This window comes from Propithecus coquereli, unplaced genomic scaffold (assembly GCF_000956105.1).
Source record: "Propithecus coquereli isolate 6110/MARCELLA unplaced genomic scaffold, Pcoq_1.0 Scaffold27, whole genome shotgun sequence".
Lineage (NCBI taxonomy): Eukaryota > Metazoa > Chordata > Mammalia > Primates > Indriidae > Propithecus > Propithecus coquereli.
Genome location: NW_012148285.1, coordinates 15,085,493 through 15,113,304, shown reverse-complemented (window position 1 = coordinate 15,113,304; position 27,812 = coordinate 15,085,493). Strand labels below are relative to the sequence as shown.

Sequence of the window (27,812 nt, the reverse complement as noted above, 5' to 3'; positions counted from 1 at the left end):
AATATAATTATCTCTAAAATAGATAATCTCCTGTGAGATTAAATTTCATCTCAGATTTACACAAAGCCACTGATAAATCTGTTCTTATAAAGTGTAAGGTCATTAAAATGCCCAAATTGTGGTTATTATGCACATATTTTCAGAAACCTTTCATTTTTCTAAAGTTATTATCTATTATAAAAGGAAATCACCATGCCCAATAGTAAGATTTATAAACTGAATTCACTGGTAACAATTTCAAGAACCTTTATTGAAACCAACATTCAAATAGTATTTCAAGGGTGAAATGTTTCAGCAAAACCAATTTAACAATTCCAAATATATAAAAACATTTAAAAATTAATCTTGTTAAAGGTGATAATTTACCCCTCCCCCATTTTATGTTATACTTCATTGCACCAAATAAACAGGGAAGACTTTGTTTAATCATCTTTAAAAAAGGAAAATTGCATTTTGACAAGTGCCAAATGCCAAAAATCACATCAAATCAGAAAGTAATTATAGGCTTAACATGGTATAACTAAGGCTTCCAATACTATAGTTCCACAAACTCAGTATAAATTCCCCACCATTTTAAGATCTCCCATAGCTTGACTTTGTTGGACTAAAAAGGCACAGGGGACATTAGGATAAACGAAGTGATGCAGTACTTTGGACAAGTAGAAACGGGCAGTAATTAAGAGTTTACAATAATTTCAGCAAGTAGTCTGGCTTGGTCAGCCTGAGAACAATTACTCTTCTGGTTCTTTTCTAAGCTGGGCCCAAGGGGTGAGCTGCTAGTGGAGTAGAAGCTACAGAGGCTTCATTCGACGTGGGACAGGTCAAAGGTACATTTTAGAACTTAAACCTAAGTAGGTGCTACACAGCATATTTAATAATAGGCTCTTACGGGTAGCATCTATCAGGTTTTCAGATACTAAACACAGAAATAAGCAATCTGTACTTATCTGCCAATTTAAAAGCCAGTATTTAAAAATATACATCTATATGGTCAGGAAGAGACTTTACAGTTACTCTTAATAGAGGATTCCTTAAATTTGTTTCCAAAGAGTATATAAAGGGAGAAATGGATTTGTGGCAGAGGACAGTCCCAGAGAGAAACCCTGCCACAGCTCAAGTGGACACAGTCCTTACTTAAGTCTCCAGGAAGAGCAGCAGCTGGGGTAGCAGGAGAGCGCTTCTGCCACTCTTATTTACAATCCAGTGGAAACCCATTCTCCTTTAAGCCAAACAGTCCAGCCGTGTATTGCAACTTGATCATACTAAAGACCAACTGAAACAGATGGCAAAGAGCGCCGGCCGGCTGGCTCGCCCCGCCAAAGTACAGCAGAGAACCCAGAGAGCTCTAAGGAAAGCTGTTTTACCAAAAGGTTATTATGTGCAACCCAATAACTCATTATGTGTATGTTTAGAAAGATAAGAGCAAGTGTTTCAAGTGGCAGGCACTTGAAATTCTAAGTGTTCTTTGTGAATAAAAAGTGTTTATGGCAACTTGGAGGAAAAATGGTATCACTACAGCTGAGTAGGACGGAAACAATAGGTACTGGTTGTTCTATATACACATAAAATTAGACCAAAATGATTGCCCTCCTAGAAAGCCTGGCTTTCAGGCGCAAATTTGTGCAAAAATCCCAGTTAAGCACAAACAGCATTAATTGATAGTGTATTAGTGTGTGGCACAGTTCACATTCTCAGTACAACTTCATCTTCCCTGAAACAACATTCAGTACAGTCTCAAACCAGACACTGAGTTTTATCTTAAGCTCTCCGGTTCTTCTACCTGTGGGCAGTCATCTTCTGGGCGCTGGTCCGCCTTCTGGGGGGTGGGAGCCCCTGGGTGTCCCTCAGGGCTGCTGGCCTCTAGGGTGATGTGCTCCGGCCCACTGGACAGGTGCTCCACCTTTTCTAAGTCTTCGATGTGACTGACTGAGCTCGTCTCACTCAAAGCATCTGAACCTCTCAGGGACCTTTTAAAAGGCTTCTGGCCTAGGGGAAGAGCAGATAGCGCTGCAAGCTTGACACCTCTGTGCCAAAGGCTTTCTGTGGCAAGCAACTGCTTTATTTAACAATAACTGCTTTAGCAGAAATCCCTGGAATTGCTGGTTCCGAGGCAGTTTAGGAGATAAGGAGAGAGCTGAAAGCTGCTATCATGACACCAACATGCTTCCCAGACTGGGAACTTCCCAGGCAACCTTAGGAAATCCTCAGGAGAATAAACACCATGGTTAAAATAATGCCATCTCTCAAGCCCCTTGGAGTGCTAACCAAGATAATGCTTCAAGGTTAAATCCCAGGCTACTGAAACGGTTATGTAAATAGACAGTAAGAGCTGGGTCTTAAGAGAAATAGGTCTTTGAGTTAAAGAACCCAGAAAACAAAGGAATGCAAGTAACAGCAAACGGGGGGAAGCTCTTACGTGATGCAAAGGGCGATTTTCCTAAGAGAAATACTACCGGTTTTCTTTGGTGTTAATGAACTCAATCATGAAGATGTACCTGGAAGTCTCTGTTTCGTGCGAATGCCTGAGGGGGTTGGAGGTGGTGTTACTCCCGCACCCTGTGCTTTGTAGACGTAGATGGGTTCTGTGGACTCCAGAGAGCCTACAGGAAAAAAAAGGAGAGGGGTGGGCAGAAGCTCCTGGCACAGGCTGCCCTGGGAGATGCCACCTGCTCTCACACAGCCTTGTTCCCCAACAAGCTTCTTCCGGCCATCCCGCTTGCCACAGACTGGTGGAGACTTGGGCACTTCTGAAACATGCCGAGAACCACAGAAAGCCGCCTTGCAGCTGGCTCTCAAGGCCCAGCCCTGTTGAGTCTCCTGAGTACTGAGAACACTGAGCCAGCAGCGTGGCACAAGCGTGCCTGGGGCACCAGGCCCAACTGGGAAATGTACTTCAGCAACAAGAAACGATGCCTCTTTACTAAAAGCTGAGGCTTGGCAGATTAAAAATCAGATTATCTTCTGCTTTCATGACAACGTAGTCATCACTTCCTGGGGAAGGAACAAAGGCAGAAACCTCGGGTTTAGGAAATAACTTCCTTGGTAGAACAGGAAAGGAGGAATCACTAATATCTTCCCCAGACTCCAGTGACTGATAATACTTGCTGGTTGCCTGGTTTAAAATAAAATGATCCAGTGCTACATACTACAATCTTTGAATTTCCCCTTTCAAAAGCAGCCCTTTGCTGGGGGAAAATAGTAATGAGGACTGCAAGGAACATTAACCTTGAACTAAAATGTCCAAGACACACTACCTTGAGAGTCTGAACAGCTGAATTCACTGGATTCAAGGAAGAGGAGTGTGCTTGGGGTAGGGAATGGGTATCTGCTTTCGTACTGTTTCAGCTGTCAGGGTGGGAGGAGGATGACAGCAGCAGGGACAGACCTCATCGCCTTGGATTCCTGGCACAGTGCCAGCGATAAGGAGCTGGAACTCTAAAGGGCTTCTCGGCATGAACTGTGCTGGGACCTGAGAGCATTTGGTCAAAACTCCCAAGGTAAATGAGATTTGGTGGAAGCCAGTTAGTCATACCTGCTGTTAAGTTAAAAGTTCTTCCCTTCTGCAAAGCTTGTACGGGAGAAAACCAATTCAGCACAGAGCCCACTACGGGTATCTGCCGTAACACTCCCTGCAAAACATAACCATTGCTCAGGAGCATCTTGCTGAGTCCCACTCCCAGCCAGGAAGTCCCATCAGTAGCCTCACCTCTTCCAGGAGTCGTTCCTCATTTGCCTTCTGCAGCTCGACCTGAGCCTCCTGAATTCCTTTCCGAACAACTTCGGTCATGTTTTCCAGAAGCTGTGTTAGGACCGGGAAAGATATTACCTGTCTAAGCTTCTTGCCCAGGGCCTAGAAGAACTAGTAACACAGCACTGGGGACATTCTTCAAAAGTCTGTCAGTAAATGGAACCCTGCATTTAAACGCCAGTGTAAAAATACAATAGAAAATCAAACAGAAGAGGATAAAATGCTCACGGAGGCCTGAGCAGACATATCTTGGGGACCAGCCTCATTTGCCAGGCAACAGAGGAGAAGTAACTACTTTAACCTCAATGTCATATCCATACAAAACAAACATGCTGCTCAACATTCATGAAGACAGAATCAGAATACAGGCAGGTTTGGGAGAAACCTTAAGCAGCCCACCCAAGAACGAATAAAGCTGGCTCCTCTGCCTCATTCCAAACTTCCTTTTCTTCCCCATTCTGCCAAAAGTGAATCACATGACACGACACGTATGTCTGTCTTCTCTCAGACCAGTCTTGCTATGGTCCCTTTTCTCTCCTTTTGAGTGATTTCTAGGGAATTAATTGTCTGCTTTGGAGAACACTCTTTAAGCCGTGGAGCCTATGCTTCCTGCCAACTGACCAATAGAAAGCAGCAGGTCTATTTATTACTGGCGGGAAGTCCTGTAATCAGAAACACCATCTCAATCACCCTCAGGACCCAGCTCCAATAAGTCTCCCCTGACCCTGGCAGGCAGAGGTGAATGTGTCTTGCTGAATGCTCAGCTACCAGACCTGTATTCCACAGCATTTACATTTCTCTTTACGTGTATCTTCCCCACACTGGCTTGTGAGCTCGCTGGGGTAGGGCTGTGTCAAACCTACCTGGCATTCCTGATGCCTGGCTCAATGCCTAGTTCACAGGAAACATTTATAAACTTTTTGGGAAAGAATGAATGAATGGACATCCCTAAGGGTGTCTTTTCTTTGTGACCACTGCTAGTTGGGACAAAACCCAGAAAAGGATCGAAACACTGAATACTCTTACAGACCCTTGAGTTTTCCTCAATTTCCCGGGCTGTGACTACAATGGTCTCCACGAGCTCAGAAATGTCTGTGTCGTCGCTCGTCATGCCAATGTAAAGACAGCTCTTCATACTTTTATATTCGGGGCCTGTAGGAAGAAACAATAGACAAACTTGGTTTCCAAGTGCTCTGTCGTGAGACACAGGCCCACTCTCCTGTACGATAGCGTGTCCACGCAGAAAGGAGTGTCCTTTTCAGAGACTCTAATAAGGACAGGGAAAAGGCCCCTGAAAGGCTGTAGGAAGAACCACATCTTCCACCTAGAACTAAACCAGTTTCCTCTAAAGATATCAAACTCATTTTCCTTGAAGACAGGTAGAAAATGTCCTTCCAAAGGTCACAGTTGCTTTATAAAAATAATTACCCATTTTAAATGTAAGGTCAGATTCCAGTTCATTTAACTTTTTCAGGAGTCCAGCATGGATTTTTTCCCCTTCAGGATCTGATTTCAAACTGGTCTTATCATCATTAGCATGTTCATACCTATAAACAAGATCGAACAACATCATTTCAATCTAAAAGATCAAACTGGCTGGGCGCGGTGGCTCACACCTGTAATCCTCTCCGGGAGGCCGAGGCGGGCGGATTGTTTGAGCTCAGGAGTTCGAGACCAGCCTGAGCAAGAGCGAGACCCCGTTTCTACTAAAAATGGAAAGAAATTAATCGGACAACTAAAAATACATAGAAAAAATTAGCCGGGCATGGTGGCATGCCTGTAGTCCCAGCTACTCGGGAGGCTGAGGCAGGAGGATCGCTTGAGCCCAGGAGTTTGAGGTTGCTGTGAGCTAGGCTGACGCCACCGCACTCTAGCCCGGGCAACACAGTGAGACTCTGTCGCAAAAATAAATAAATAAATAAATAAATAAATAAAAGATCAAACATCTCTTAGACACAGAATTACAGGAGTATAAAGCACAGAGATTATCAAGACTGTGGAATGAGACAAATGGGTAAAAGAGCTACTGATAGTGTCCGGAGACCAAAAACTTTTAAGAATGTCACAGGAAAGCCTAAGTCTTAGGTCTGTGAAAATGAGAGAGGCAAGGTCTTGAAGTCTCATCAGTAGTAATAAAAAGATACTTGCCTCATCTTTAAAGGAGCTGGAAAGCAGCCACAGGACAGCACGCACTGAACTAGAGAGGACTAGAATTTTCTCTTTTTGGGGAATTGGAGTTTTTTCCCTTACTGATTTGTAATGGTCTATATACCCTGGAGAGTAACCATTTGTCTTTTAAATATGCCCATCTATATCTTCTCCTAGGTACTTGAGAACTGGCTCATAAAGACAACATACAGCAACTCTGACCTCACTGAGTGCACTGGAGGCCAAGTCACCTGTCTGCACTGTGCTTCTGTAAATGCCCGGAAAATCCAGTTGAATTTTCATTAGACAAGTACATTTTGACTACACATATTCATTCTGGATTTCTAAGCTAGTTCACAAAATGACCCACCCACGTTCTTTATGCAGCAAAGTCTCTAACGGCAATTGGCGAGCTGAAACTTTACCTGACAACCCCTATTCCAGGCCAGTTAGGGTCGTCAACATATAAGAGACCTGCCGTTCCTTCCACTTCCTGCTTGAACTCTTCTCGTAGCTGCAGCGTACAGCTCAGGACTGGCAGCTTGCTTTGTATGCAGGCTACAAGCTGATCCACATCCTCTCCTCGGGTTCCTAAAACTGAAGAGGTTCGTAGAATGTTAGAGAAACACTTACAGGATGGCTAACAAGAGGACACTTCCACTACTGGGAAGGGCAAAAGCTCCAGGTATATCAAATTAGCTGGAGCTGAGGACTTTTTTTTTCATATTTTTATTTTTTATTTACTTTTTTTGAGAGAGAGTCTTGCTCTGTTGCCCGGGCTAGAGTGCTGTGGTGTCAGCCTAGCTCACAGCAACCTCAAAACTCCTCGGCCCAAGTGATCCTCTTGCCTCAGCCTCCCAAGTAGCTCAGACTACAGGCATGCATCACTATGCCTGGCTAATTTTTTCTATTTTTAGTGGAGACGGGGTCTTGCTCTTGTTCAGGCTGGTCTTGAACTCCTGACCTCAAGTGATCCTCCCACCCTAGCCTCCCAGAGTGCTAGGATTACAGGCCTGAGTCACTGCGCCCAGCCTGGACTTTTAAAAGCCACTCGACCCAGATATGGAAGAATCGGGTGTTAAAAATTAACACAGCCGCTGTTCCAGGTATAGTTTTTTCTTTCATAAACTATTTGATATACAATGAAACACTCCAATGTACAAATCAGACTTCTCGCAGAAAGCCTGCTTCAAGCAGGTTATAAACATCATACTACAGATTAAAAACAAAAAAGCAACCACAGATTCTCTCTTTTACATGATTACAACAGAGAGAAAGACAAGTATTTTGGTGATTTGTGCCCCTACATGGGAAGGGCAGGAAGATGGTGACAGCACCAAGTCATTTCAAGGTCAGTGCTTGAGAAGTCTCAGGGCTCCAACAGCTTGGCGACAGTACTACTCCCTCACTTCCCAGGCGTCATCAGCCTGCTTTTCCAGTTTCAAAGACTAAGCCTCTAGGGCTGCGGGTGAGGCCACCAGCAGTCTTCACGATGGCTAAGAAAATGCCTGCACTTTCTTACTTTGATGTCTTTGAGAAAACATCTTCCCCAAAATATTGAGAACAGCTCATGAAAAACCACAAACATTGTCTCAAAATGTTGAAATAATTTTGCAAAAAAGCATGACCAAATTTTTAATATCTCTTTTTTCAGATTATTTTTAAGTGCCTACTATGATATGCCAAGGCATTTCATGTACTTGATCACATTTCAGTCTGCACATCACTACCATGGGGTAGTGGGGAACAGGTCTGGAGATCAAAAAACTTACTCAGGGTCCCACAGGTATGAGGTGGCTGAGAGGGGAGATGTACTTAGGACTTTCTGTCATGAATCCACATACTTTTCAGCCTCATTGCTTTCTCAAATATCTAAAACAGTGGTTCTCAACCTTTACTGGCCTATTAGAATCACCAGGGGACCTTTTAAAAACACAGATGTCCAGGCTCTGTTCCAGATCAAGGAAATCAGCGTCTCTGTAGTTGGGGCAGCTGTTGGTAGTTTTAAAGCTCCACAGGTGACTCTACTGTGCAGTTAGGAGTGAGAACCATTGGACTAGAAAACCAAGGATCCTAAAACATCAAAATACAGGAATTGAAGTGACTTCAGAAGTCTCAGTCTAATTCTGAGAAGTTATACTGGAATACTAGTCTAGCTACATTTAGCCCCAAAGAAAAGAAAAAGCCCCTCTTTTTGGAGATGCTGGTAACTATAAGAGAATAGGACATTACAAGGGAACGCTAATGAGCCCAACAGCCTGGACTTTAACACACACGTAATTGTTTCTCCCCAGAACGAAAGTGAGGGAAATCTGCTGGGACTAGCTACCTGCTGCTGTCATCAAAGGGCTGAAGCGCACACATGTGCCCTCAACTTCCAGATCCATGACAGTGAGGCCACTCGCAGGCACCAGCTGTTTCAACTGTTCTCCCAGCTGCAGGGAAAAGGACAGAGTGAATATACTCCTGCAACGAGGGCATCAAACGTCTCTGAGACCTGCCCTCACCCACTCAGCCTCAGACCAAAGAGGCTCCTCTTTTGATTGTCTTTGAATACTTATAGCAACTTCTTTTTAAAAACAGTAAACTTTATATTTTTCTTAAATAAAAGTGCATTGTAGAAAAATCTAGGAAATATATGTAAAGCAAAAGAAGAAAATAATTACCCACAACACACCACTCAGAAACACCCACTGCTGACATTTGGTGTACTCCCCCCGGTCTTTTCTCTGAGTGGAGTGAGTGTATTTTTTGTCATCATAAAACATGATATTCTACACTGTTCAGTAACCTGCATTTTCCCACTTAATTTATGGTAACCACTTCTTTCTGCCTTTAACATTCGGCTTCATGGTTTATAATGGCCGTTTTGAACTCCACTGCATGGCTGCACTGTAACTCATGCCCCAAGCACCTCTGTTGGGCATGTCCAGTGTTGTGCTGGGACTGACATTGCTGTGGTGAACATCCTTTCACGGTTTGGAACATTCTTTACACTAAAATCCTAGAGGCACTTTTTCAGTGTCAAAAGAGCTGCCGAAGCATAAGGGCTTGACGCACGCTGCCAGCTTGCCAAAGGTACTCGGCGGACTGTGGCCTGTGCACCTCCTGAGAGTGCTGCACACACTCCCCACAGCTCCAGAGTGGCTACGCTGCAGTCCACACTTGGCATGTTGTTTCACAGCCTTATAAGGCAGCAAGGAAATGGTCGCATGAGGAAACGATGCTAAAAGGACTTGCCAGAGGTGACACAGTAGGTCAAGCACTGATCCAATTTGTAACAGAACCCCAGAAAACAAGCCCAGCACTTCAAGGAGGCTCCCTCCTGGGGCTGGTTTCCCACACATGACCATGTGTTACCCCCACCGTCAGGGCAGTCGGTGATGCTCCAGATATAAAAGAAAAAGGAGACAACTTCCATTCTTACCCAGCGATTCAACACGTCACAGGAGTGTCTCTCCCGGCCGACTGTTGAAGGTGCCATGTTGGGGGCCAGGACAGCTTTAAATACCGGGTCTGACGCTAAAACACAGAAGGGGGAGTCACTCCCAGAAACTCGCCTAACCAAAACAAACACCCCTCCAATCCCATTTCACTAATCCCAATATTAACCCAAGGGAACAGTCTCATGTATTACAGAAACCAAATGTACATCTGATAGAAGGTTTAAAGTTCCACTTTTTTTCTCATGAACTATGTAACACTTGAATATATTCACGCAAACAGAATTCTTAATTTCATTAAAAAAAGGTTTTCTTTCAAGGAATTTCAAGAGGAAATCAAAGCAAACATTGCAAGTTAACTAGTCTACCAAGCACCGTGCAAGGTCATGAGAGTGCTGAAGAGCACCCAAGATTGGCCTGCACGAGAATTATTCTTCACTCATCAAAATGGTTTAGGTGCCTACTCATGCCAGGCCCTGTGCTTGACATTGGGATTTAGGGCAGACTAGGTTTTTGTAATCTCAGAGCTTCCATTCTAGTTGAGGAAACAGACCATAAAAAAGAAAGAAAATCATTGTATGTTGTTGTTAGTGCCATGCGAGAAGGTGGGAGCTCTGATACAGTATGATGGAGTCACTTCAGACAGGATGGACAGGGAAGGCTCTCTGAGAAAGGTGGACACTGAGTGGAGACCTAAACGTTAAGGAGGAGTCAGCCATCAGAAGAGTGAGGGGAAACGTGTGAGGAGTGAGGGGGAACAGCAAGCAGCCAGGTCCTGCACTAGGACAGAGCAGCATTCTAGGAACGAGGACACTGGTATGACTGACGCACAATGAACAACAGGGAAAATAACCTGAGAGGAAGTCAGAGCGGAAGCTAGGGCAGAGCACGCAGGCTCTTGGGGCATGGTAAAGAGCCTGGATTTCATTCAGCTGAACACAGTAAGATGCCCAGGGGTTGGGGCAGGGAAGTGCCACAGTGTGATCTGCCCTCCATGTGGAGGTGGAGAATGCATGACAGAGACCAGCTGAAAGGGGCCCATGGCCACCCAGGTGAAAAACAATGGTCCTTGGACTGGGCTGGTGGCACCTGGGACATTTTTTAAAAATGGAGATTCCTGGCCACCGGATCTGCTCAGAAGATGTCAGGATCGGAGGAGCTTCCTCAAGGCACGCGCCAGATGCATCCACACAGAAAACAAACCATGTTCACTGAGAAGCAACTGAAAGCTTTGAACGTCTTGTTCAATGAGAACCCATATCCAAACCCCAGCCTTCAGAGATGGCCTCAAAAATCGACATACATCCAACAGTACTGCAGGTTTGGTTCAAGAACCATAGAGCAAAACTGAAGAAGACAAAATGCAAGAATGTTCAGCAAAAACAAGGAGCTGAACAGCCACAGACACCTGAAGGTGGAATCAAGGCCAGTCCCAGCCAGAGAAGTACGGAAATACAACCCAGATCCGCGACCGCTGCCTACCCTGCAGCCCTCATTTACGTGGGGCTCCAGGCACCCTCGTACCAACTCGGCTTGTACCCCACCATGAGGGTCCCTACAGATGTCTTCTTTGGCCACAGAATAGTCCACTTTGGCTGCTGCCAAGACCCTAACATTTACTCCCTCTATCCTATTGTGGAATCCCAGGTTGGTTCTCCACGCTTCGGTCCTCACGTTTTTGGCTGTTCACTTCTACAAAGCAGGGAGAGACACGAGCCCTAAAAGGCCACGTGTAACGATTCCTATTCAGGAGACCACAAGAGGTAGACAATAGAGGCACAAATTTATCGGGGTGATGGAAATGTTTCCTGTCTTAATTATGGTGGGAGTTACCTGGGGGAGTAAATTCGTCATAACACTCAGAACTGTACATCTAAAACCTCTGCATTTTATCTTACATAATTAAACCTCAATAAAAACCATATAGTGAGAATAGTAAAAAAAAAATATGGAGATTCCTGGGGGGTCCAACCTACTGAATCAAAATATGTGGTAAACAGGGCCTAAAAATCTGTATCTCCAAACGACTCTTTCTCAGCCACTCCAGCACTGGCCCAGGGACTGGCATTTGGGACCCGCTGGTTTAATCACAGCAAACTCTCAGCAAAATGCTAAAACATTCAGGACTGAAGTTCTTGTAAATACTGTTAAATTTTTCTGAAATGATGACTGATAATTTTAGCAATAAAAATATTTTGGACTATCTAACTTGAAATGGTACCAAATTCAAAGCCCTTAACCACAGATATGAAAATAATCCTCTTTTAAAAATCACCTACCTGAACCTGTTAATTCCTGGAAAAATCTGAACACCACTACTGGAGAACTAAGTTCATCTTCCACCTGCAAAAATGGAAGTCTAGTATTACTAAGTAATATTAAATTCCACACATCTACAAAATGAAATGGTGAGTTTGAAAAATAGGCTAGAGATGCTCTATTTTGTAAATAACACATTAAAAAATTCAAAGGTTAATTTCAGTTGCTAGAGAAACAAAAATCAAAAACCAAGGGTTTAGTAAAATTTCTAGAAATTATGAATCAGCCCTGAGAGTACACTGTAATTTGTAAGATATTTGACATTAGTACATTAAAATAGTAATTTTAATAATAATGGATAAACACAGATCTAACATTAAAGCTCAGAAAAGTTAAGGAGAAAGTAGGACTAGAATCAGTGTTGAGAGAGCCAATGCTTTCAAGAATCCCAGAAATTCTGCAGGATTTACTAGAACTTTTTATACTTACAGGGAGGAAAAAGGTAACAAATACTTTCTTCTCACCTTGTAAAACTTTTGAAACAGTAAGTCCTGCAGGCAATGTAGATAACCACAGTCTAGAACTGTATCTATTTATTTTCTAAATATATGTACTTATATTTAGTATTTATATTCAGTACTTATTATTCATGAAAGACATCAGATGACATCAACAGGTTTCACGGCAGATGAAAACGTGCACTGCATTAGGGAAACCCAGCACTACACTGACGCACCCACAGAACAAATGTACACTCAGCCCTCAGCTCCAGCCTGGGTCAGGGTGCACAGGAGCAGCGATGTCCTCAGCAGGCTCTGTGGTATTTTCTGGGGTGTGGGCGGCATTGGAGGAGAAGATCTCTAAGCATTCAACCACTCCAGCACTCTAACTCTAGACACAAAACTTACATTTCAAGGCTACCGGCATGGTGACTCATTAGCAGGGCCACAACAGGAAATGCTCTTGGAAAGACAGGAATTAGTTGGCCTAAGATCTTTTCTGGTAATTTTTCAAAGGACTGTGTGGATGTGATTCAAATCAAGCAGGATTTGTATTCAAATCTGCCAATTATTTATTTAGCCAGTTCCTGTGCTAAATGCTTTCACATCTATCATCTCCTTTGACTTTCACATAAACAAAACTATTAATACTTGCAAAGGCACAGGGCTTAATATTTAAATAGAATGGAGTAAGCCTATTAAGCAAGTAGGAACAAAAAACATGACAAAATAATCCACCCACTTCCCCATCCTCAGTTAGGAGAAGGTAGAATGATTTGAGGGCCAAAACTTCTGTGTATATTATGATCATCTCTTCTTTCTTTTTTTGACCTCAGTGGTCCCAAATGTCTGTGTGCATAAGAAATACAACACAGGGCTATATACATCTACTTCTGGTTCTAGCAACATGGTAGACTGAGCTAATACCAAAGGTATCAATTTAAATCCTCAAAATGCTATATTATAAATATAACCAAATATGACCAAAAAAAGGTTAAAGCATTGCTAGGCTCACAGAAAAAGGATGAATCCAGAAAGAAGAGGAAAGAGAAAGACAACTGTAAGCTGAGCTGCATGTCTAGCACCTGGCACTTGGCTTTCATGGCTTGGGTCTTAGGTATTTTTTTGAGACAGTTTCTCAATCTATTGCCCAGGCTAGAGTACAGTGGCATCATTATAGCTCACTGCAACCTCAAACTCCTTGGGCTCACTCAATCCTCCTGCCTCAGCTTCGTAAGTAGCTGGGACTACAGGCAATCACCACCACACCCAGCCAGGTTTTCTAGTTTATGTAGAGATGGGGGTCTAGTCTTGAACTCCTGACCTCAATCCTCCCACCTCTGCCTCTGACAGTGCCAGGACTATGACATGAGTCACTACACCTGGCTCGGTCTTAGGGTTTAAGTCCCATGTGAGGGACAGTAATGAGTCTGCATAAAACTTTTATGAAGCTTCTGTAGGCGAAAGCGTCAACAAATATGACTTCAGATAGTAACAAGTGCAATGAAGAAGGAAAAAACCCAGGGGATAGAAAATGATGGATGGTAGTGGGAAGTTCGCTTGGTCAGGAAAGGTGAGATTTGAACTAAGATCTGAAAGAAATCAGCCATCAGAACTGGGGTCGGAGCACAGTATTTCTAGGCCGGGGGAATAGCATGTACAAAGGAGACTGTTGTGAGGGTTAAACAAAATAATGCATGTAAGGTATTTAGTACCATGTGTGGTATGGTATCTAGTAAGCATTTCACAAGCAGCAGCTGCAGTGGTGATGATGATGACAGGCCACAATGCCTCCTGGTATCTGCCAGTTACTGTATCCTCTAATGCAACAAGCAGCCATTGGAAGGGACAGAGCAGGGTTTATGCGTGGACCATGTGTGGCCTTACAAAGAAGCTCCAAAACAACTGGTGATTAACTAAGGCCATCGGATATCCGCCATTTGAAAACGAAGGAGTATCGAGGAGGTTAGGAACAGTCAAGTAGGGGGCTCAGCAAGGCAGGCACAGGAAAAGCATCCAGGCCCAGCACTGCCCTGATTCTCAACAGCCTGCTCAATCTAGTCCATAATTTGGGTCTCTTTGTTTGAAATCAGGGGGTTCCAACCAACATAACTTTCATTTGACAGCTGAGCTTATGAGCTCAGGAAGTTATGAAAGTGACTCAATGTCACAGGGCCACCCTGTGGCATCTCTGAGAGTAGAACCCAAGCTCCTGACTTACATTCCTCCTTCTGCTTCCCCAATGGCCTACCTCCTTGTCCAAGGTTCCCCCAGCTAGAACTTGGGTCAAATGGCCCCAGGTTCCATCTCAGAAAGCAATGCAGAGTAGCTACCTCCCTTAAACCAAACCGTGTTCTAAAACAGAAATAAACTGTACTAACTTAACACATTAACTGCCATGTGAGTTGTATTTAACTCACGCTAGTTTTGAGCCCAGAGCCTTGTGAAGCATATGAAACTCACATGTCTCTTCACCCTAGGAACTGCGAGAATTTATTTTCCAAGTTGCATATAACTCACACACAGAAAACAATAAAAAATAACAAATTTTTCATTAAATTAGAAAGGATTGTTTTGTTTTCAAAGTTTTTATTCTATTTTTATAATAAAATACCGTGGCCCCAAGGAAAAAAATTTTTTTCTAGTGTGGCAATGTGTTAAACCTCAAATAAACTCAGAACTTAGTTTTTTAAAAAATCTTTTTAATTTTAATGTTTTTTTTAGAGACAGTGTCTTGCTCTGTTGCTCAGGTTGGAGTGCAGTGGTCACAGCTCACTGCAGCCTCAAACTCCTGGGGTCAAGCGATCCTCCTGCCTCAACCTCCTGAGCAGCTGGGACTATATAGGCCCATGCCACCATGCCCAGCTAATTTGTTAAATTTTTTGTAGACATGGGGTCTCATTATGTTGTCCAGGTTGGTCCTGAACTCCTGGGCCCAAGCAATCCTCCCACCTAGGCCTCCCTAAGTGCTGGTATTACAAGTGTGAGCCACCACACCCAGTCTCAAAAATGAGTTTTAAACTTAACTGTACCCTGCAGAATTGTCAAAGAAACACTCAGTGAACCTATTTAAATCAGAATTTGATCAATAAATTGCCTGAAATTCTAAAATATAAGAAAGCAAAACATGAAAACATTCAAATCTGAACTGATACTCATTCTTGGTTGTTAGCTCTGCTAAATCCTCATTTCCTTATCTAATTATTATCCCTGGGGAGCAATCTATGACAGATTCATTTTAGGAAGATACCAGAAGATACAAGCAAGGCTTGTATCTTTTCTCCTTCTCCTCCCACTTTATGCAAATGAAAACTCTGGTGTCAGAAGATTTCAGAAAGAGTAGCCCAAAGCATTCTGAGATACAAAATGATTTTCCATTTCAGGAAGATGGGTGTTCTAAAGTCCTTGGGCAGGTGAAATTAATGGTGTTTATAAGATCTTTGTGCAATCCTAAATTTTAACAGAATAAATAGATTTATATGAAAAGCGCTGTAGGAATTTAAACGGGGTATGGCACAAATTTCTTGGCTTCAGGCTAACCGTATAATTAGGTCATAAAGACACACATGATTCTCTTCCAAAGAATGTATGGTTTTGGGGGGGTTTTGTTTTTTACTGGAACTGCCAAAATTCCACTGAAATGTATCAAATCTCGAGAAAATCATTCTAAGTTAATGAAGTTTAAAAAAAGTTATTTATTTTAAAAATAGATGAAATTATATACTATACCAAGAGTTTGATGTGGTTCACCTTCTTCAAACTTTCCTGCAACCGTTGACTCTGAAAATGACAAAGAACAGCTTATATGATTTCATTAGACTGATGTAAGTGGCTTTCATGAGGGTCTTTGCAGGTCTGCAAACAAAGATCTCAGGTAGACAAAGTCACCTGCAACTTGGTGATTTCTAAGTTTGGCTGCCAATTTTTGCATTTCAAAATCTGCAAATATTTCCTAATCTTTCAGTTAAAAGTTACACGTAGTGATTCAGGAAAAGCTGTTTGTAATGAGACATATGTGAATCCATCATATTAGCAATATAAGTCAGTCATTCAAAAACTACTGAGTGCAAATGTGTACAAGTCACAGTATCAAATATCGGGGGAGACCAATGATAAGTCTCTTGAGAACACAGCGTGCTCAAGAGATGGGTAAAAGCATGGCTCTGCCGCTTGTCACCTGCAGGACCATGGATAAGTTATCTGCCACTTACTACCTATGACCCTGGACAAGTTATTTAACCTCCCTGTGCTTCAGTTCCCTCAACTATAAAATAGAGATGACAGTATCTCTCTTACAAGGTTGTTGTGAAGATTAAATGAGTTGATACACAGTAAGTGCTTAGAAGCAGTGTCTAGAACACAGTGTGCCTTATGCGAGTGATGGCTACCGTCATTATCAACGCCATCAACACCACTGTATTAATGTCTCAATCCCAATTCCCTCATCACTGATAGAGGGATAATAATAGTATCTAACTCATGGGGTTGGGATACATTAATTCAAATGATATTCACTGAGTATTGGACAGTGGAAAACCCCTCATGAAAACTCACTCACTATATGTTATCAGTGGAACTTACATTCTAGTGAAGTTGTGGGGATCAAATGAGATGACGTATATAAAGTACCTCGTGGTGCCTGGCACAGAGTAAATGCTCCATAACTGCTACCCAAGATGATGATGATGATGATGACGACGACAACGATGACAAGGACGAGGAGGAAAAGGAGAACACTAATTCTACTCTCAGGGAATCTGTGGTCTAGTATGAACTACAAGGTATGAATGTACACAGATAACCACATCTGCCAAATTTCCATGCAGCTTAACATCTGCATTTAACATGGGTGAGTCAGCAGTAGGATATCATTCAAATCCTCAAGAGTATTTGAGATCAGCTACAGTTTTTATTTGAAGGAAGATGCCAGAGCTGTGGTGACCTCAAGGGTTTGGTAATTAATGTCAACATTATTTTTCTGCACGCCATAGGCCAAGGGGAATTGAAAAATTCTCCCTTGAGTGCCTAAACCTTCCCTAAATTGACTAAGTTACTACAGCAATAAAGGCTTCTCTTTCCTAAGAACCAAACCATAAGATGTGAGTTAATAGTACAATGAGAACACTCCTAAAAATATGGTGCTTTTGTAAGCATGAGTATAAACCTCAAAATTATTTTTTAACATAAAAATGAACCATCCTAACATACTATGAACCAAAGACTACTACTAGAGCAATATGAAAATACTAATTTTTCTTAAATATAAAAATGATCCTTGATGAAGAACCAATTCCCCAATAATATATTTAAGACAAAGATTTAAACCTGTATGATTAGCTTACTATATTATCAGGTACTACTGTAAGAACTATATGTGGATTAACTCATCAAGTCCTCACCACAGTCTTTTGTTATATTATCCCTATTTCATAGATTAGAGAATGGAAGTGTTGAGAGGTGACATGCTTCTGAGCCCAGGCAGGGCTCAGCTCTCACATTGCATAAATGACTTTTTTTTTGCTTTCCAAATACTCTTGTCTGAACGTTTGTGTCCTCCGAAATTTCACATGTTGAAACCTAATCCCCAGGTATTAAGAGGTAGGGCCTATAGGAGGTGATTACAGTAAGAAGATAGAGCCCTCATGAATGGGATCCATGCCTGTATAGAAGAGGCTAAAGGGAGTGTGTTCACCCCTTCGGCCATGTGAGGACATGTGGAAGTGGCTGCCTTAAGGAACGGGCCCTCGCTAGACATCAAATCTGCTGGCACCTTGATCTTTGACTTCTCAGTCTCCAGTACTGTAAGGAATAAATTTCTGTTGTTTATAAACTACCCAGTCTAAGGTGTTATGTTATGGCAGCCCGAATGGATTAAGACACTAAACTACAGCATAATTACATATTTTTCACAATTAGAACACCTGAAATAGAAAGAGGATGAGAATTGTTCCCAGAGCCCTGCAATTTGGGAACCTAAGCCAGCTGGTGTTAAAAATATCCATGCTCTCCATAACCAACCTTTAACCTTCCTACTCCCTAACCCTGGAAAGTCAGTCAGTCATGGGGAACAAAGGGGAAGAGCAATCCCCACAACTTTCTGCATCCTTCTCCACTCCTTAGGAAGACATCTTGTAATTTCTTATTCCATGCTGACATTGATACTCCTTTTAATCTGATTTGTTCTGGACACAAGTGCTGAGACAACCCCGGCAGTCTCTCCCAGAACTCTGAGCAAGAAAGATACATGTGCAATTGGTCTGCTTGCTTATGAGATGGTCAACCCAGACAATGAGGTTCTGGAAGGAAGATACATAAATGAAATTATTTTTCTGTCTCTGCTTTTGCCAAGGAGTCTTTGTGACTCATTTCAATTTCGGGTTTCTACTCACCAGTTGACAGGCATGCTTTATTCTCTCCACAATCCCATCAAGTCCCAAGTATTGTAACGACAACCACAGTGGCAGGGCACGGAGTTTGTCTGTTGGTTTATTTGATGTAAGACCAGCAACTAAAGTCTAAAAAAGCCAAATATGGGTTTATTAAAGACACTGAAATCTCACAACAGAACTAACTAGCTAAGATTTACTATACACTTAGTATATGATAGATGCTATGCTAAACACCTGGCTTGCATTCATCTATTTGATCTTCCAACAACTCTATGAAGTAAGTATTCTAAGTAAGTTAGCTCAGAGACCTTGCTTTGTCTAAGGGTTCATGGCTAAGGAGTGGCAAAGCCAGGATGAGAATCCAGACGGATTCACATCCCAGAGCCAGAGCTCCTAGACATTCAAAAGGTACCCCCTTCCAAGGTTGCTCTGAGCATCCTCGAATACCTGGTCATTATCAACTGAGCAAGACACCAACTATTTTAGCAATAATCACTTAAATCTTATTTTGCACATGCCTATCACTGATACAGCATCAAAAACCACAACTATTATTTTTTAAAAAATATGTTACAACCTATTGGACAACATGGACCAGGAGCCTTAAAATGCTCCCATTCAGTAATTCCACTTCTGGGAATCTATTCTAAAGAAACAACTTGAAATGTAGAAAGAGATGTTCATTGCCTCATTATTTCAGTAACAAAAATTTGAAGACATCCTAAAAGTTCACAAATGAAGACTAATTAAGTAATGACAGACATTATGCAATCATAAAATATCATAAAAATTCTTTATACACATAGGGAAGTATGGGGTAAATAGAAAAATACATACGGTATGGTTTCACTTACGTTAAAATTTTTTTTAAATGTAATATAAGTGGAATTAAGGATATTTTTCACTTTTTCCTTTGTTTTTCTGTATTCTGCCCCTAAGCCAATAACGAGTATGAACCACTCCCACTCCCTCTCCAGTGAGAGTAAGCTCACCAAGGCGGGATCATCGTGTTTATAGAGCGTCACTGCAGGGACAGCTGGCAAACCCAGCCACGGGCCAGGAGTCATCGTCATGCTGTCACATTTAGTTGCAGCCTACCAGAAAAAAGAACAACTCTTTGTTAAGTTACGAGAATACACAAAACCCAACACCCTCCTCCATTCATAAAAACCGTGAAAAGCCATCAGGGATTGAGTGGTTTTAAATTCCTTCTTTAAAACACCAATATTTAGTAAATCAACAACATACCAGCACTGATGAGGAGACATAACCTAGAGCCAATGTTGCCAGATTCACACTGGAAGAAAAAACACCAATCTAAGAACTAATTATTTAATGTGGCTTATTCACTAAGTACGTACTTAAAAAAGTCTGTGCTGTTGCCAAGTTGACATTTAAGTGTCTTTCAGCTGTGTTAATTTTTATAACAGCAACAGAAGATACGGTTTATACCAATTTCAGGAACATCTTGAAAATGCATTCAAATCAAAATGTTTCAGGGGACATCCCCTACTTATGCCAATACATAACGGCAGTATTATTCTCTACCTTCCACAGCTCCTCTTTTCTAGTCATCATGTTTTTCTTAGGGATAAAATAAAAGACAACTGCCTTGTATGACATGGTGGGTATGGGCTGTACTGACCACCCTGCATCCTCTCTCCTCTTAACAGCACTCTAACAGCCTTCTGGGAAACCATCCCAAACCCCTCTATCAACCACCAACTGCTCCAGAGGTTGGCAAACAACCTAAACTATCAGAGGATTACTTTTTCCTGGCCACAGTGATTGGTTCAATATGAGATTCCTGGTTGGGACTTCTGACCCACTGAACACAAAGCTGGAAAGAAGGCTGGAGTTTGTGCAACTACTTTGCACCATAACATGAAAGTCTGTCCACAGTCTGAGCTGATACAAAGGAAATCAAGTCAAATGATTGTGATTAGGGGAGGGGACAGAGAGGAAGACATTGAATCCTGGTTAACATTGTGCCTAAAGCCAGTCCCTAACACTAGTCTTTTTAGTTATGTGAGCCAATAAAATCTCCTTTTGCTTAGGCTAATTTGGGTTACTTTGTTACATGCAGCCAAAAGAGCCCTTAGTGATTAATGTCTCTACTAAGTAAGAACCTAGATGTCCACTCTTCATCAGGACTATGTGCAGGCCCAACACAGAGCCAACCAACCTCACCAATCTACTTACCCCTCCACGTGAAGCCATATGCCGTACTGCTCACAGAGTTCTTTCAATCGCCCAATCTTGTCTGTGTGTCCTACTGCTATAGTTCCTAGGATAAAACAAATAAACAAGGATACTAAAAGGAACAAACATTTTCTGAGTCTTTACAGCATGAGAGCTTTTATACACATTATACCCCTAGGAGGGAAGTGACTTCTTATATCCCTATTTTATTGAGATTTTCTTTGTACAAGTTTTGAAAAATGTGTATTCTCCATTATATGTATGTAATTGTTACTGAAATCTTTTACAAACTTATTTTCTATCTACTCGATCTGTTGATTGATGAGAAAAACATTCAAGTCTCCCACCATGATTGTCGGTTTGTCAATTTATACATATGTTATATCAATTTTTTCTTAGTTTTCCTTTATACATTGCAAAGTTATGTTCACAAGCATTCATAACTGTTATTTCTTTTAGTAAATTATGTCTTTCGTCATATGAAGTCTATTTTATCCAATACCTATATTGCTATGGTACTTTCATTTTGGTCAGCATTTGCCCAAGATATCCTTTTCTACTCTTTCATTGTCACTTCCTGGGTGATATTGATTTAGATGTGTCCTTTATAAAAAATACACAGACGAATTTGGGTTTTTCTCACCCAGGTTCTTTGAACATGCATTCTGAAGCCAGTTTAAATATATTAAACACTTTAAGCCACGCCCTTGGTAATTTGATTGCACTACAAATTTTGCTGGGCAGATCCCTTTTCAGACAGAGCTTAAGTAAAACGTGGAGTCATGCACTCTCCCAACCATCCTAAATTTCCAGTTAGCAGCATGCCAACTAGTAAGATTTCAAACCTTCATCAACTGCCTCAACAAACACAAACTAAAGAAAGTGGTTCTTTTGTGAGGTCTATGCCCGGAAAAGGGCAAAAACTTTTCCCCCTCACATGTAAGTCTATCTTAAATTAAAAAAACAAAACAAAACAACCCTTAACTGACACATTTAGTTTATCTGAAACAAGATCAAACACCAATGCATAGGTTTTGCCACATAACCCGTCCATCAAAACAAAAGCAAAGCGCTATGTTTTAGTGATTGGACCATGTTCAGATTCCCTTTTCGTATTTCTTGGCAATGTCTGCTGACTAACCTTGAGATGTGTCTTCTGGCGCCTGCAATTTAGTCACACTAGTAAGTCACTCAGTCACATGCAAACTGCAGCCCCTTCAGTCTAACAAATGATTGAATGTGGGTGGATCTGTGTTTCTTTTTAAACAAGTCAGGCAGGAAGTGGAGGTTTTCCTGCTGGTAATAAAGTGGATATTTAAGTGGTTTTCCTTTTTTTTGTTTTTTGTTGTTTTAAACAAACAGCTTTACTGTAGTATAATTTGCATGCAATAAAATTCACTCATTTAAGTGTATAGTTCAATGAGTTTTGACAAATGCATACAGTGTGTAACCACTGACACAATCAATATATACAATATTTCTATCACCCCAAAACGTTCTCACCCCACTGCAGTCACTCTTCTCATTCCTCACTGGCCCCAGACAATCCTGATCTGTTTCTGTTACTGCAGTTTGTCTTTTCTGGAATTTCATATCAATAGAATCATACATTATGCAACTTTTTGTGTCTGGCTTTTTATACTTAGCATGCTTTTGAAATTCATCCACGTTGATGTATCAGTAGTACTTTCCATTTACTGCTTAGTATTCCACTGGATGGATATACCACAATTTATCTGTTCACCAAGTGAAGAACATTGGGTTGTTTCAGTTATGAACATTAGCACACAGTCTGTGTGGAGATACATTTTCGGTTCTCCTTGATAAATACCCAGAAGTGGGACTGATAGGGAATCTGGTAATTTCGGGTTTAGCCCTTTGAGGAACTGCCAAACTTTTCCAGAGTGGCTGTAACATTTTGCATCCTACCAGCAACATATGAGAGCTGCAGGTGCTCTGCAACCTCACCAGCATTTGGCATTGTATTTTCTTTTTTTCGAGCTAGGGTCTCAGTCTGTTGCCTGGATTAGAGTGCAGTGGTGTGATCACAGCTCACTGCAACCTCTAACTCCTGGACTCAAGCGATCCTCCTGCCTCAGCCTCCCAAGTAGCTGGGACTATCGTCATGCACCACTGTGCCCAGCTTAAGTGTGACATTTTAAAATTCAGTTTAGAAAGGATAAAGGAAGTGCAATCTAAATGAAAAAGAGTACACATATATGCAAAATAACTTCCAAAACAAATCAACAATTAAAGAAAATCTAATGAGCTAACTTTACCATTATAGTTTCCATCACAATGTGGATACAAACTATCTTAAACATGTGGCACACAAACATTTCTCAAGAACTGGCCTTTTTTAGGCTAAGTACTTAGCCTCCCTCTTATATATGCAAAATGGAAGATTCAGGTTCATGACGCCTACCAGCATTTGCGACAAGCAACAGGGGCAGTCTTCCTCGTTCTATGTCATCTTTAATCAGTTTCTCCAGGAAGGCAACATCCTAGGACCAAAATACAAACCATAAAAAAATGAGGCAACCAATATAATTGCTATACAGTGAAAAATTACAACTTCCAAAAAAGAAGCAGATGACTCTCAAAATTAATCACTTGAATCAATTCTCCATTCTTGACAATTTTTCTGTTTTCTCTAATCATAGATATGAAAATCAAATAGTTTTCCTTGAAGACTAGAAAAACTGGTTAAATGAGATTAAAGGTAAAAACTCTATATATGTGAGAACATTTCTCTAGTTTTAAACATTTAATAAAGAAAATGTTCCCTAAATGCCCCCTTAAAACAGCCAAGAATATATTTCTACCACTACTCATTGATGTACCTGAACTAGAAAATGAAACTACCTTGAAAAAAAGAAATGCAGAGCTCTAAAATCTATCGCCTCTCTTCTTTTTCCTTTTGGATTCAGTATGGAGCGGTTTATCACTTGTATGTCTAAAAATAAGATGAACTAATTCCATAATTACAACAAACAACCTCATTTTCAAAATCTGCCCATTCATAAATATAGGCAACAGTGATAACTACTTAAAGTACGAGCTTTAGAAGGAATTTCTGGTGCTTAATTGGGCCGCCATGTTTCTACTTAAAGCAGGTAATATAGTGATTACAAGATTCCTTAAGAGCCAGGTGCTCCTGACCTATGTACCAACCAGCCTTCATGGGCATTCACAAAGAAGCATGTATTACACAATGGAAAGACCTAAACAGTAAATGAATAAGCTAATAATAATCACCAGCAGGCCTGCACACAGCACTTCATTGGAAAGGAACACAGTTTCAAAACATAATTCTATATTATTTTACAAACCCAAAGAACTCACCATCTGATGCTGGGATCCAAACATAGTGTTACAGGGCACACGACACAAGCAGGGGAAGGGCAAGCCAAGCTACAAGAAGAAACATGCAACTGTATAAAAAAGTTCTCTGCACCATTCACTTTGTGAAAGATTGTGGCTCTAAGACAAGACACAATCATTCTGTTAAAAAAAATCTCTCTCCTTAGGAACTCTAAATATTATAAATAGATGTTAAAGCACATTTAGAAAGTCAAGCCAAAAAAAGGGCGAATTTCCAAGTGCTTTATAAGAGGATACGATGTAAAATTTTCTAAATGAATCAAGTAACTATTTTTGGTATATTCTAAAATATACCAAAAGACAAAAACACTTTTCTAAACAGAGAAACAACTCGGCCCTGAGCATTTCTCGGGAGTAATTTAGGATTCTTCCTCCAAGCATTACTGGTAAATAACACCAGCTAAAGGCACTCAAAGAACAATATCTTATTTATGGGTCCACTCACCACTAAAAAGTAATAAATATGGATTAGCAGATATACATTTCTTAAGAGAAGTGAAGTCAGTGTTATGGATGGAGTTACTGTCAAATTAATTTCATATTCTTCATATTTAGCTTCTAAACTCTTGAGTTTATAGTGTTAGTAATCAAACGGTTGTAGCATATTGTTCTGTATAACTAAGACTTGATAGAATTTAAACACTAAAAATTTAATGAGCACTTTATTCACACATTTTCCTCCTTAAAGGATTTTTTAAAAATTACGAATGTGATACCCAAGTAAAACAAATCATCAAAAAAATACAGCTATTGGAAGTGAAAATTCCCTCCCAACCCCCCAAAAGTCACCAGTCCACCACTGTTAACAGTTTAATATATAACTTTACAGACATTTTCTAGGTATAACTATATTTATATATTTTTCTAGGTATAAAAAATGTTCAAGTATGTACACACTTTTAAAACATGAACATGACCATCTTATATATACTGCTCTGTCTCCAGCCTTTCTCACTTAATAGAAAACACTCCTGCATCTTCTGAAGATTGGATTATTGTCCCAAGACAGCCTTTGGTTCATAAGAGCTTTAGTTGCAGTAGGTATTCAATAAGTAATTTGTTTAATGTTTCTGTAGGAATATTATAAAACTCATTTTGAATACCCTCAAGAAGAGGACTTTAATTTCCTGCCTCCAGTGATCACAGATCAGAATCAACTTAAGACCTTGAGTTTCCTCTACATATCCCCTCAAGGACTCCTATATCTTACAGAAGAACCCTCCAATCCTACGTGTTTTGTCTTAAAACATTCTTGGCCAAAAGGGTTAACAATTTCTTGTCTCAAGGTAGTCTCCCCAGTTGGGATACATGCACCATGACTTTAAAAATGGTAATGCTCTTTAATCTTACAATTTTAGACTGACTCTGAAAATCCATCTGAGGAATACGACCCTAAATATAGAAAAAGAGTTATGCACAAGGATGTTCACAACAGCACTACACAAAGAGCATTACCTAAAAATGGTCATAGACAGCAAAAGAATAGAAACATTCTAGTTGTCCAAAAGGGAAAGTTAATTAAATTACTATACGCTCACTGGAAGAAATATTATGAAGACATTAAAAACAAACTTTGCTTTGAAAAATTGTTAAAACTCCTGTTATGACAGTGAGTAAAAAAAGCCAGACATAACCACGTAAACACACACACACACATCCTTTGATCAAAGTCTGGAAAGAAATAAAGTAAAATGTTGACTATGGTTGCTTTCAGGCAATTAAAAATATATCTATCATATATTAATAAATTTAGACATATATGATGGACTGATATGTCTAAATTTATTAATATATATTTTTATATAATGACAAAACAAGCGTATATGAAGACCATCTTTTTTTTTTTTTCCACTCAAAAAGAACAGCAGCTAGAGAAAGGGGTCTATACACTTTAAAAGTTTCAGGACAAAACATTGTTTCTTTAAAATATCCACCTTACATCACATTACCTGATTACAAAGGTATTGGCCCAGGCCAGGTCTAGCAGCAGCACTAAGATATATCACAGGTTTTTTGTTATATAACACATCGAATCCATCCACTACAAAGTCTTCATAACGAGAATGAATGGCAAGCCTACAGATCTTTGCAAGTCCTTCTCTTTCTTCTTCATGGAAATAAGCACAGCCATTTTCATACCTGTTAAGAGACACCCTTCTATTAATATGCTCTTATTTCTGGTTAATTCTGATTTTATAAGCCAATCTTATGAAGGCAGTTCTTTTCTCAAGCTAGAAACTGTCATCTAGATCCAGCAGAGAGGAATGTGAAAAATCCTCAGCTTAGATGACTGACAACTCATTACAGTTGGTCGTTATAAAGGAGACAATGACCCTTCATCCATACCCAACTCCATAAAAAACAGAAACTACGCAAACAAGTAGAGACTAGGAGTCCCACAGATACAAAAAGCCTGAAGATCATGGTTCTGACTAAGGCCAGCACTGGATAACGAGGGCGTAGTTATTAGCAGATTAACAGCCCTAAAACATCCAACGTAAATAAAACTGCCAAGAACACCAATCAGGCTAACTTTTGCTTTTACTATAATCTGTCTGGGGCTTTTTATTCTTTTCAATCACCTAGGAGGGACAATTTCAATTACAGATATTAGATTTTTACTAGAACAACGAAAAATTTCTCCTTTAATAAAGTTAAGCAACCTTACACTCTTGCTAGGCCAAGCTCTTTCCCAACATCTGAAAGTGAGGGTCTCAAGTTAAATGTTTCAGTGATAGGCAAACATTCCTTTTCCATTAAAGGAATAGCATAAACACAGTAACATGGATCCTGTGTCTCCTACTGAATCCTTAATCTGTTGTAATTCCTTAATTATGCCAACATTATCACAGTATAAAGCAAATTTCAATTTTATAACATATACTCATTTCCCTTAAGACAGAGGTTCCTTTCTACTAAAGAACAAATTAATATTTTAAAAGTATAGTCGGCCCTCCAAATCTGTGGGTTCCGCATCCATGGATTCAACAAACCATGAATAGAAAATATTCAGGAAAAAAGGATGGTTGTCTGTACTGAACATGTACATACTTTCCTCATCATTATTCCTTAAATGATACAGTAACAACTATTACACAGTATTTACACTGTATTAGGTAGTATATGTAATCTAGAGATGATTTTAAGTATATGGGAAGATGTTCATAACTTATATGCAAATACTATGCCATCTTATATAAGGGACTTGAGGATCTGTGGACTTTTGTATCCGTGGGGGGTCTTGAAATTTGAATTCGGATCATTGCTCTATTTTCTATTAACATGTCCCAATTAGAAACCCTAAAATAAATAACTGTTGACACTATCACACACATAGGTGCTTATACTCTCTCTCTTTATATATATTAATCCAGTTAATTAATTTACTGGATTAGCTCATTTAATCCTCACAAGTCCATGAAATAGTTATAATGCTCTCCCTATTTAACAGCTGGTGAAACTGAGGCCGGCAGAGGTTAAGAGGCAGCAAATCTGAACTGAAGTAGTATAGTTCCAGAAAAAGCTCTCTAACAGTCTATACCCAACTCATAAATGTCTTCACTGGAAACTAAAAACTCATCATGTCTTTACCTGAAAATTCTGCATAGCCATAAGGTAGTATCTGAAAGTATCCTAGTTGTAAGTTTCCTCAGCTTCTCTTTGTCCAGAGTTGAAATATAAGCTCCCAGACTATGCCCCAACAAAGCCATGTGACCTTGTTCTCCAATATTCTGGATTC

At 40.5% G+C, this 27,812-nt stretch overlaps 1 protein-coding gene across 1 annotated transcript; it reads right to left on the bottom strand.

Annotated features, from left to right (window-relative positions):
* Window positions 1-229: 229 nt before the first annotated feature.
* On the bottom strand, window positions 230-27,812 carry PDXDC1 (pyridoxal-dependent decarboxylase domain containing 1). Its single transcript, XM_012647723.1, has 19 exons — window positions 27,665-27,812; window positions 26,023-26,212; window positions 24,035-24,103; window positions 23,115-23,193; window positions 20,690-20,774; window positions 19,736-19,784; window positions 19,480-19,581; window positions 18,488-18,613; window positions 15,828-15,878; window positions 11,619-11,682; window positions 9,324-9,418; window positions 8,226-8,331; window positions 6,322-6,493; window positions 5,177-5,295; window positions 4,779-4,900; window positions 3,707-3,799; window positions 3,533-3,629; window positions 2,496-2,600; window positions 230-1,986 (listed from the first exon to the last, which is right to left on the bottom strand). Exons 1-19 carry the CDS (start codon window positions 27,781-27,783, stop codon window positions 1,754-1,756), a joined length of 2,076 nt encoding a protein of 691 aa, XP_012503177.1. The 5' UTR covers window positions 27,784-27,812; the 3' UTR covers window positions 230-1,753.

Coding starts and splice junctions, on each gene's coding strand:
- PDXDC1 (XM_012647723.1), bottom strand. CDS start 27,783: ATGGCTTTGTTGGGGCATAGTCTGGGAGCTTATATTTCAACTCTGGAC. Junction 23,194..24,034: donor TTGGATCCCAGCATCAGATG/GTGAGTTCTTTG, acceptor TTTTGGTCCTAG/GATGTTGCCTTCCTGGAGAA. Junction 19,582..19,735: donor ATGTCTCCTCATCAGTGCTG/GTATGTTGTTGA, acceptor TTTTTCTGGTAG/GCTGCAACTAAATGTGACAG.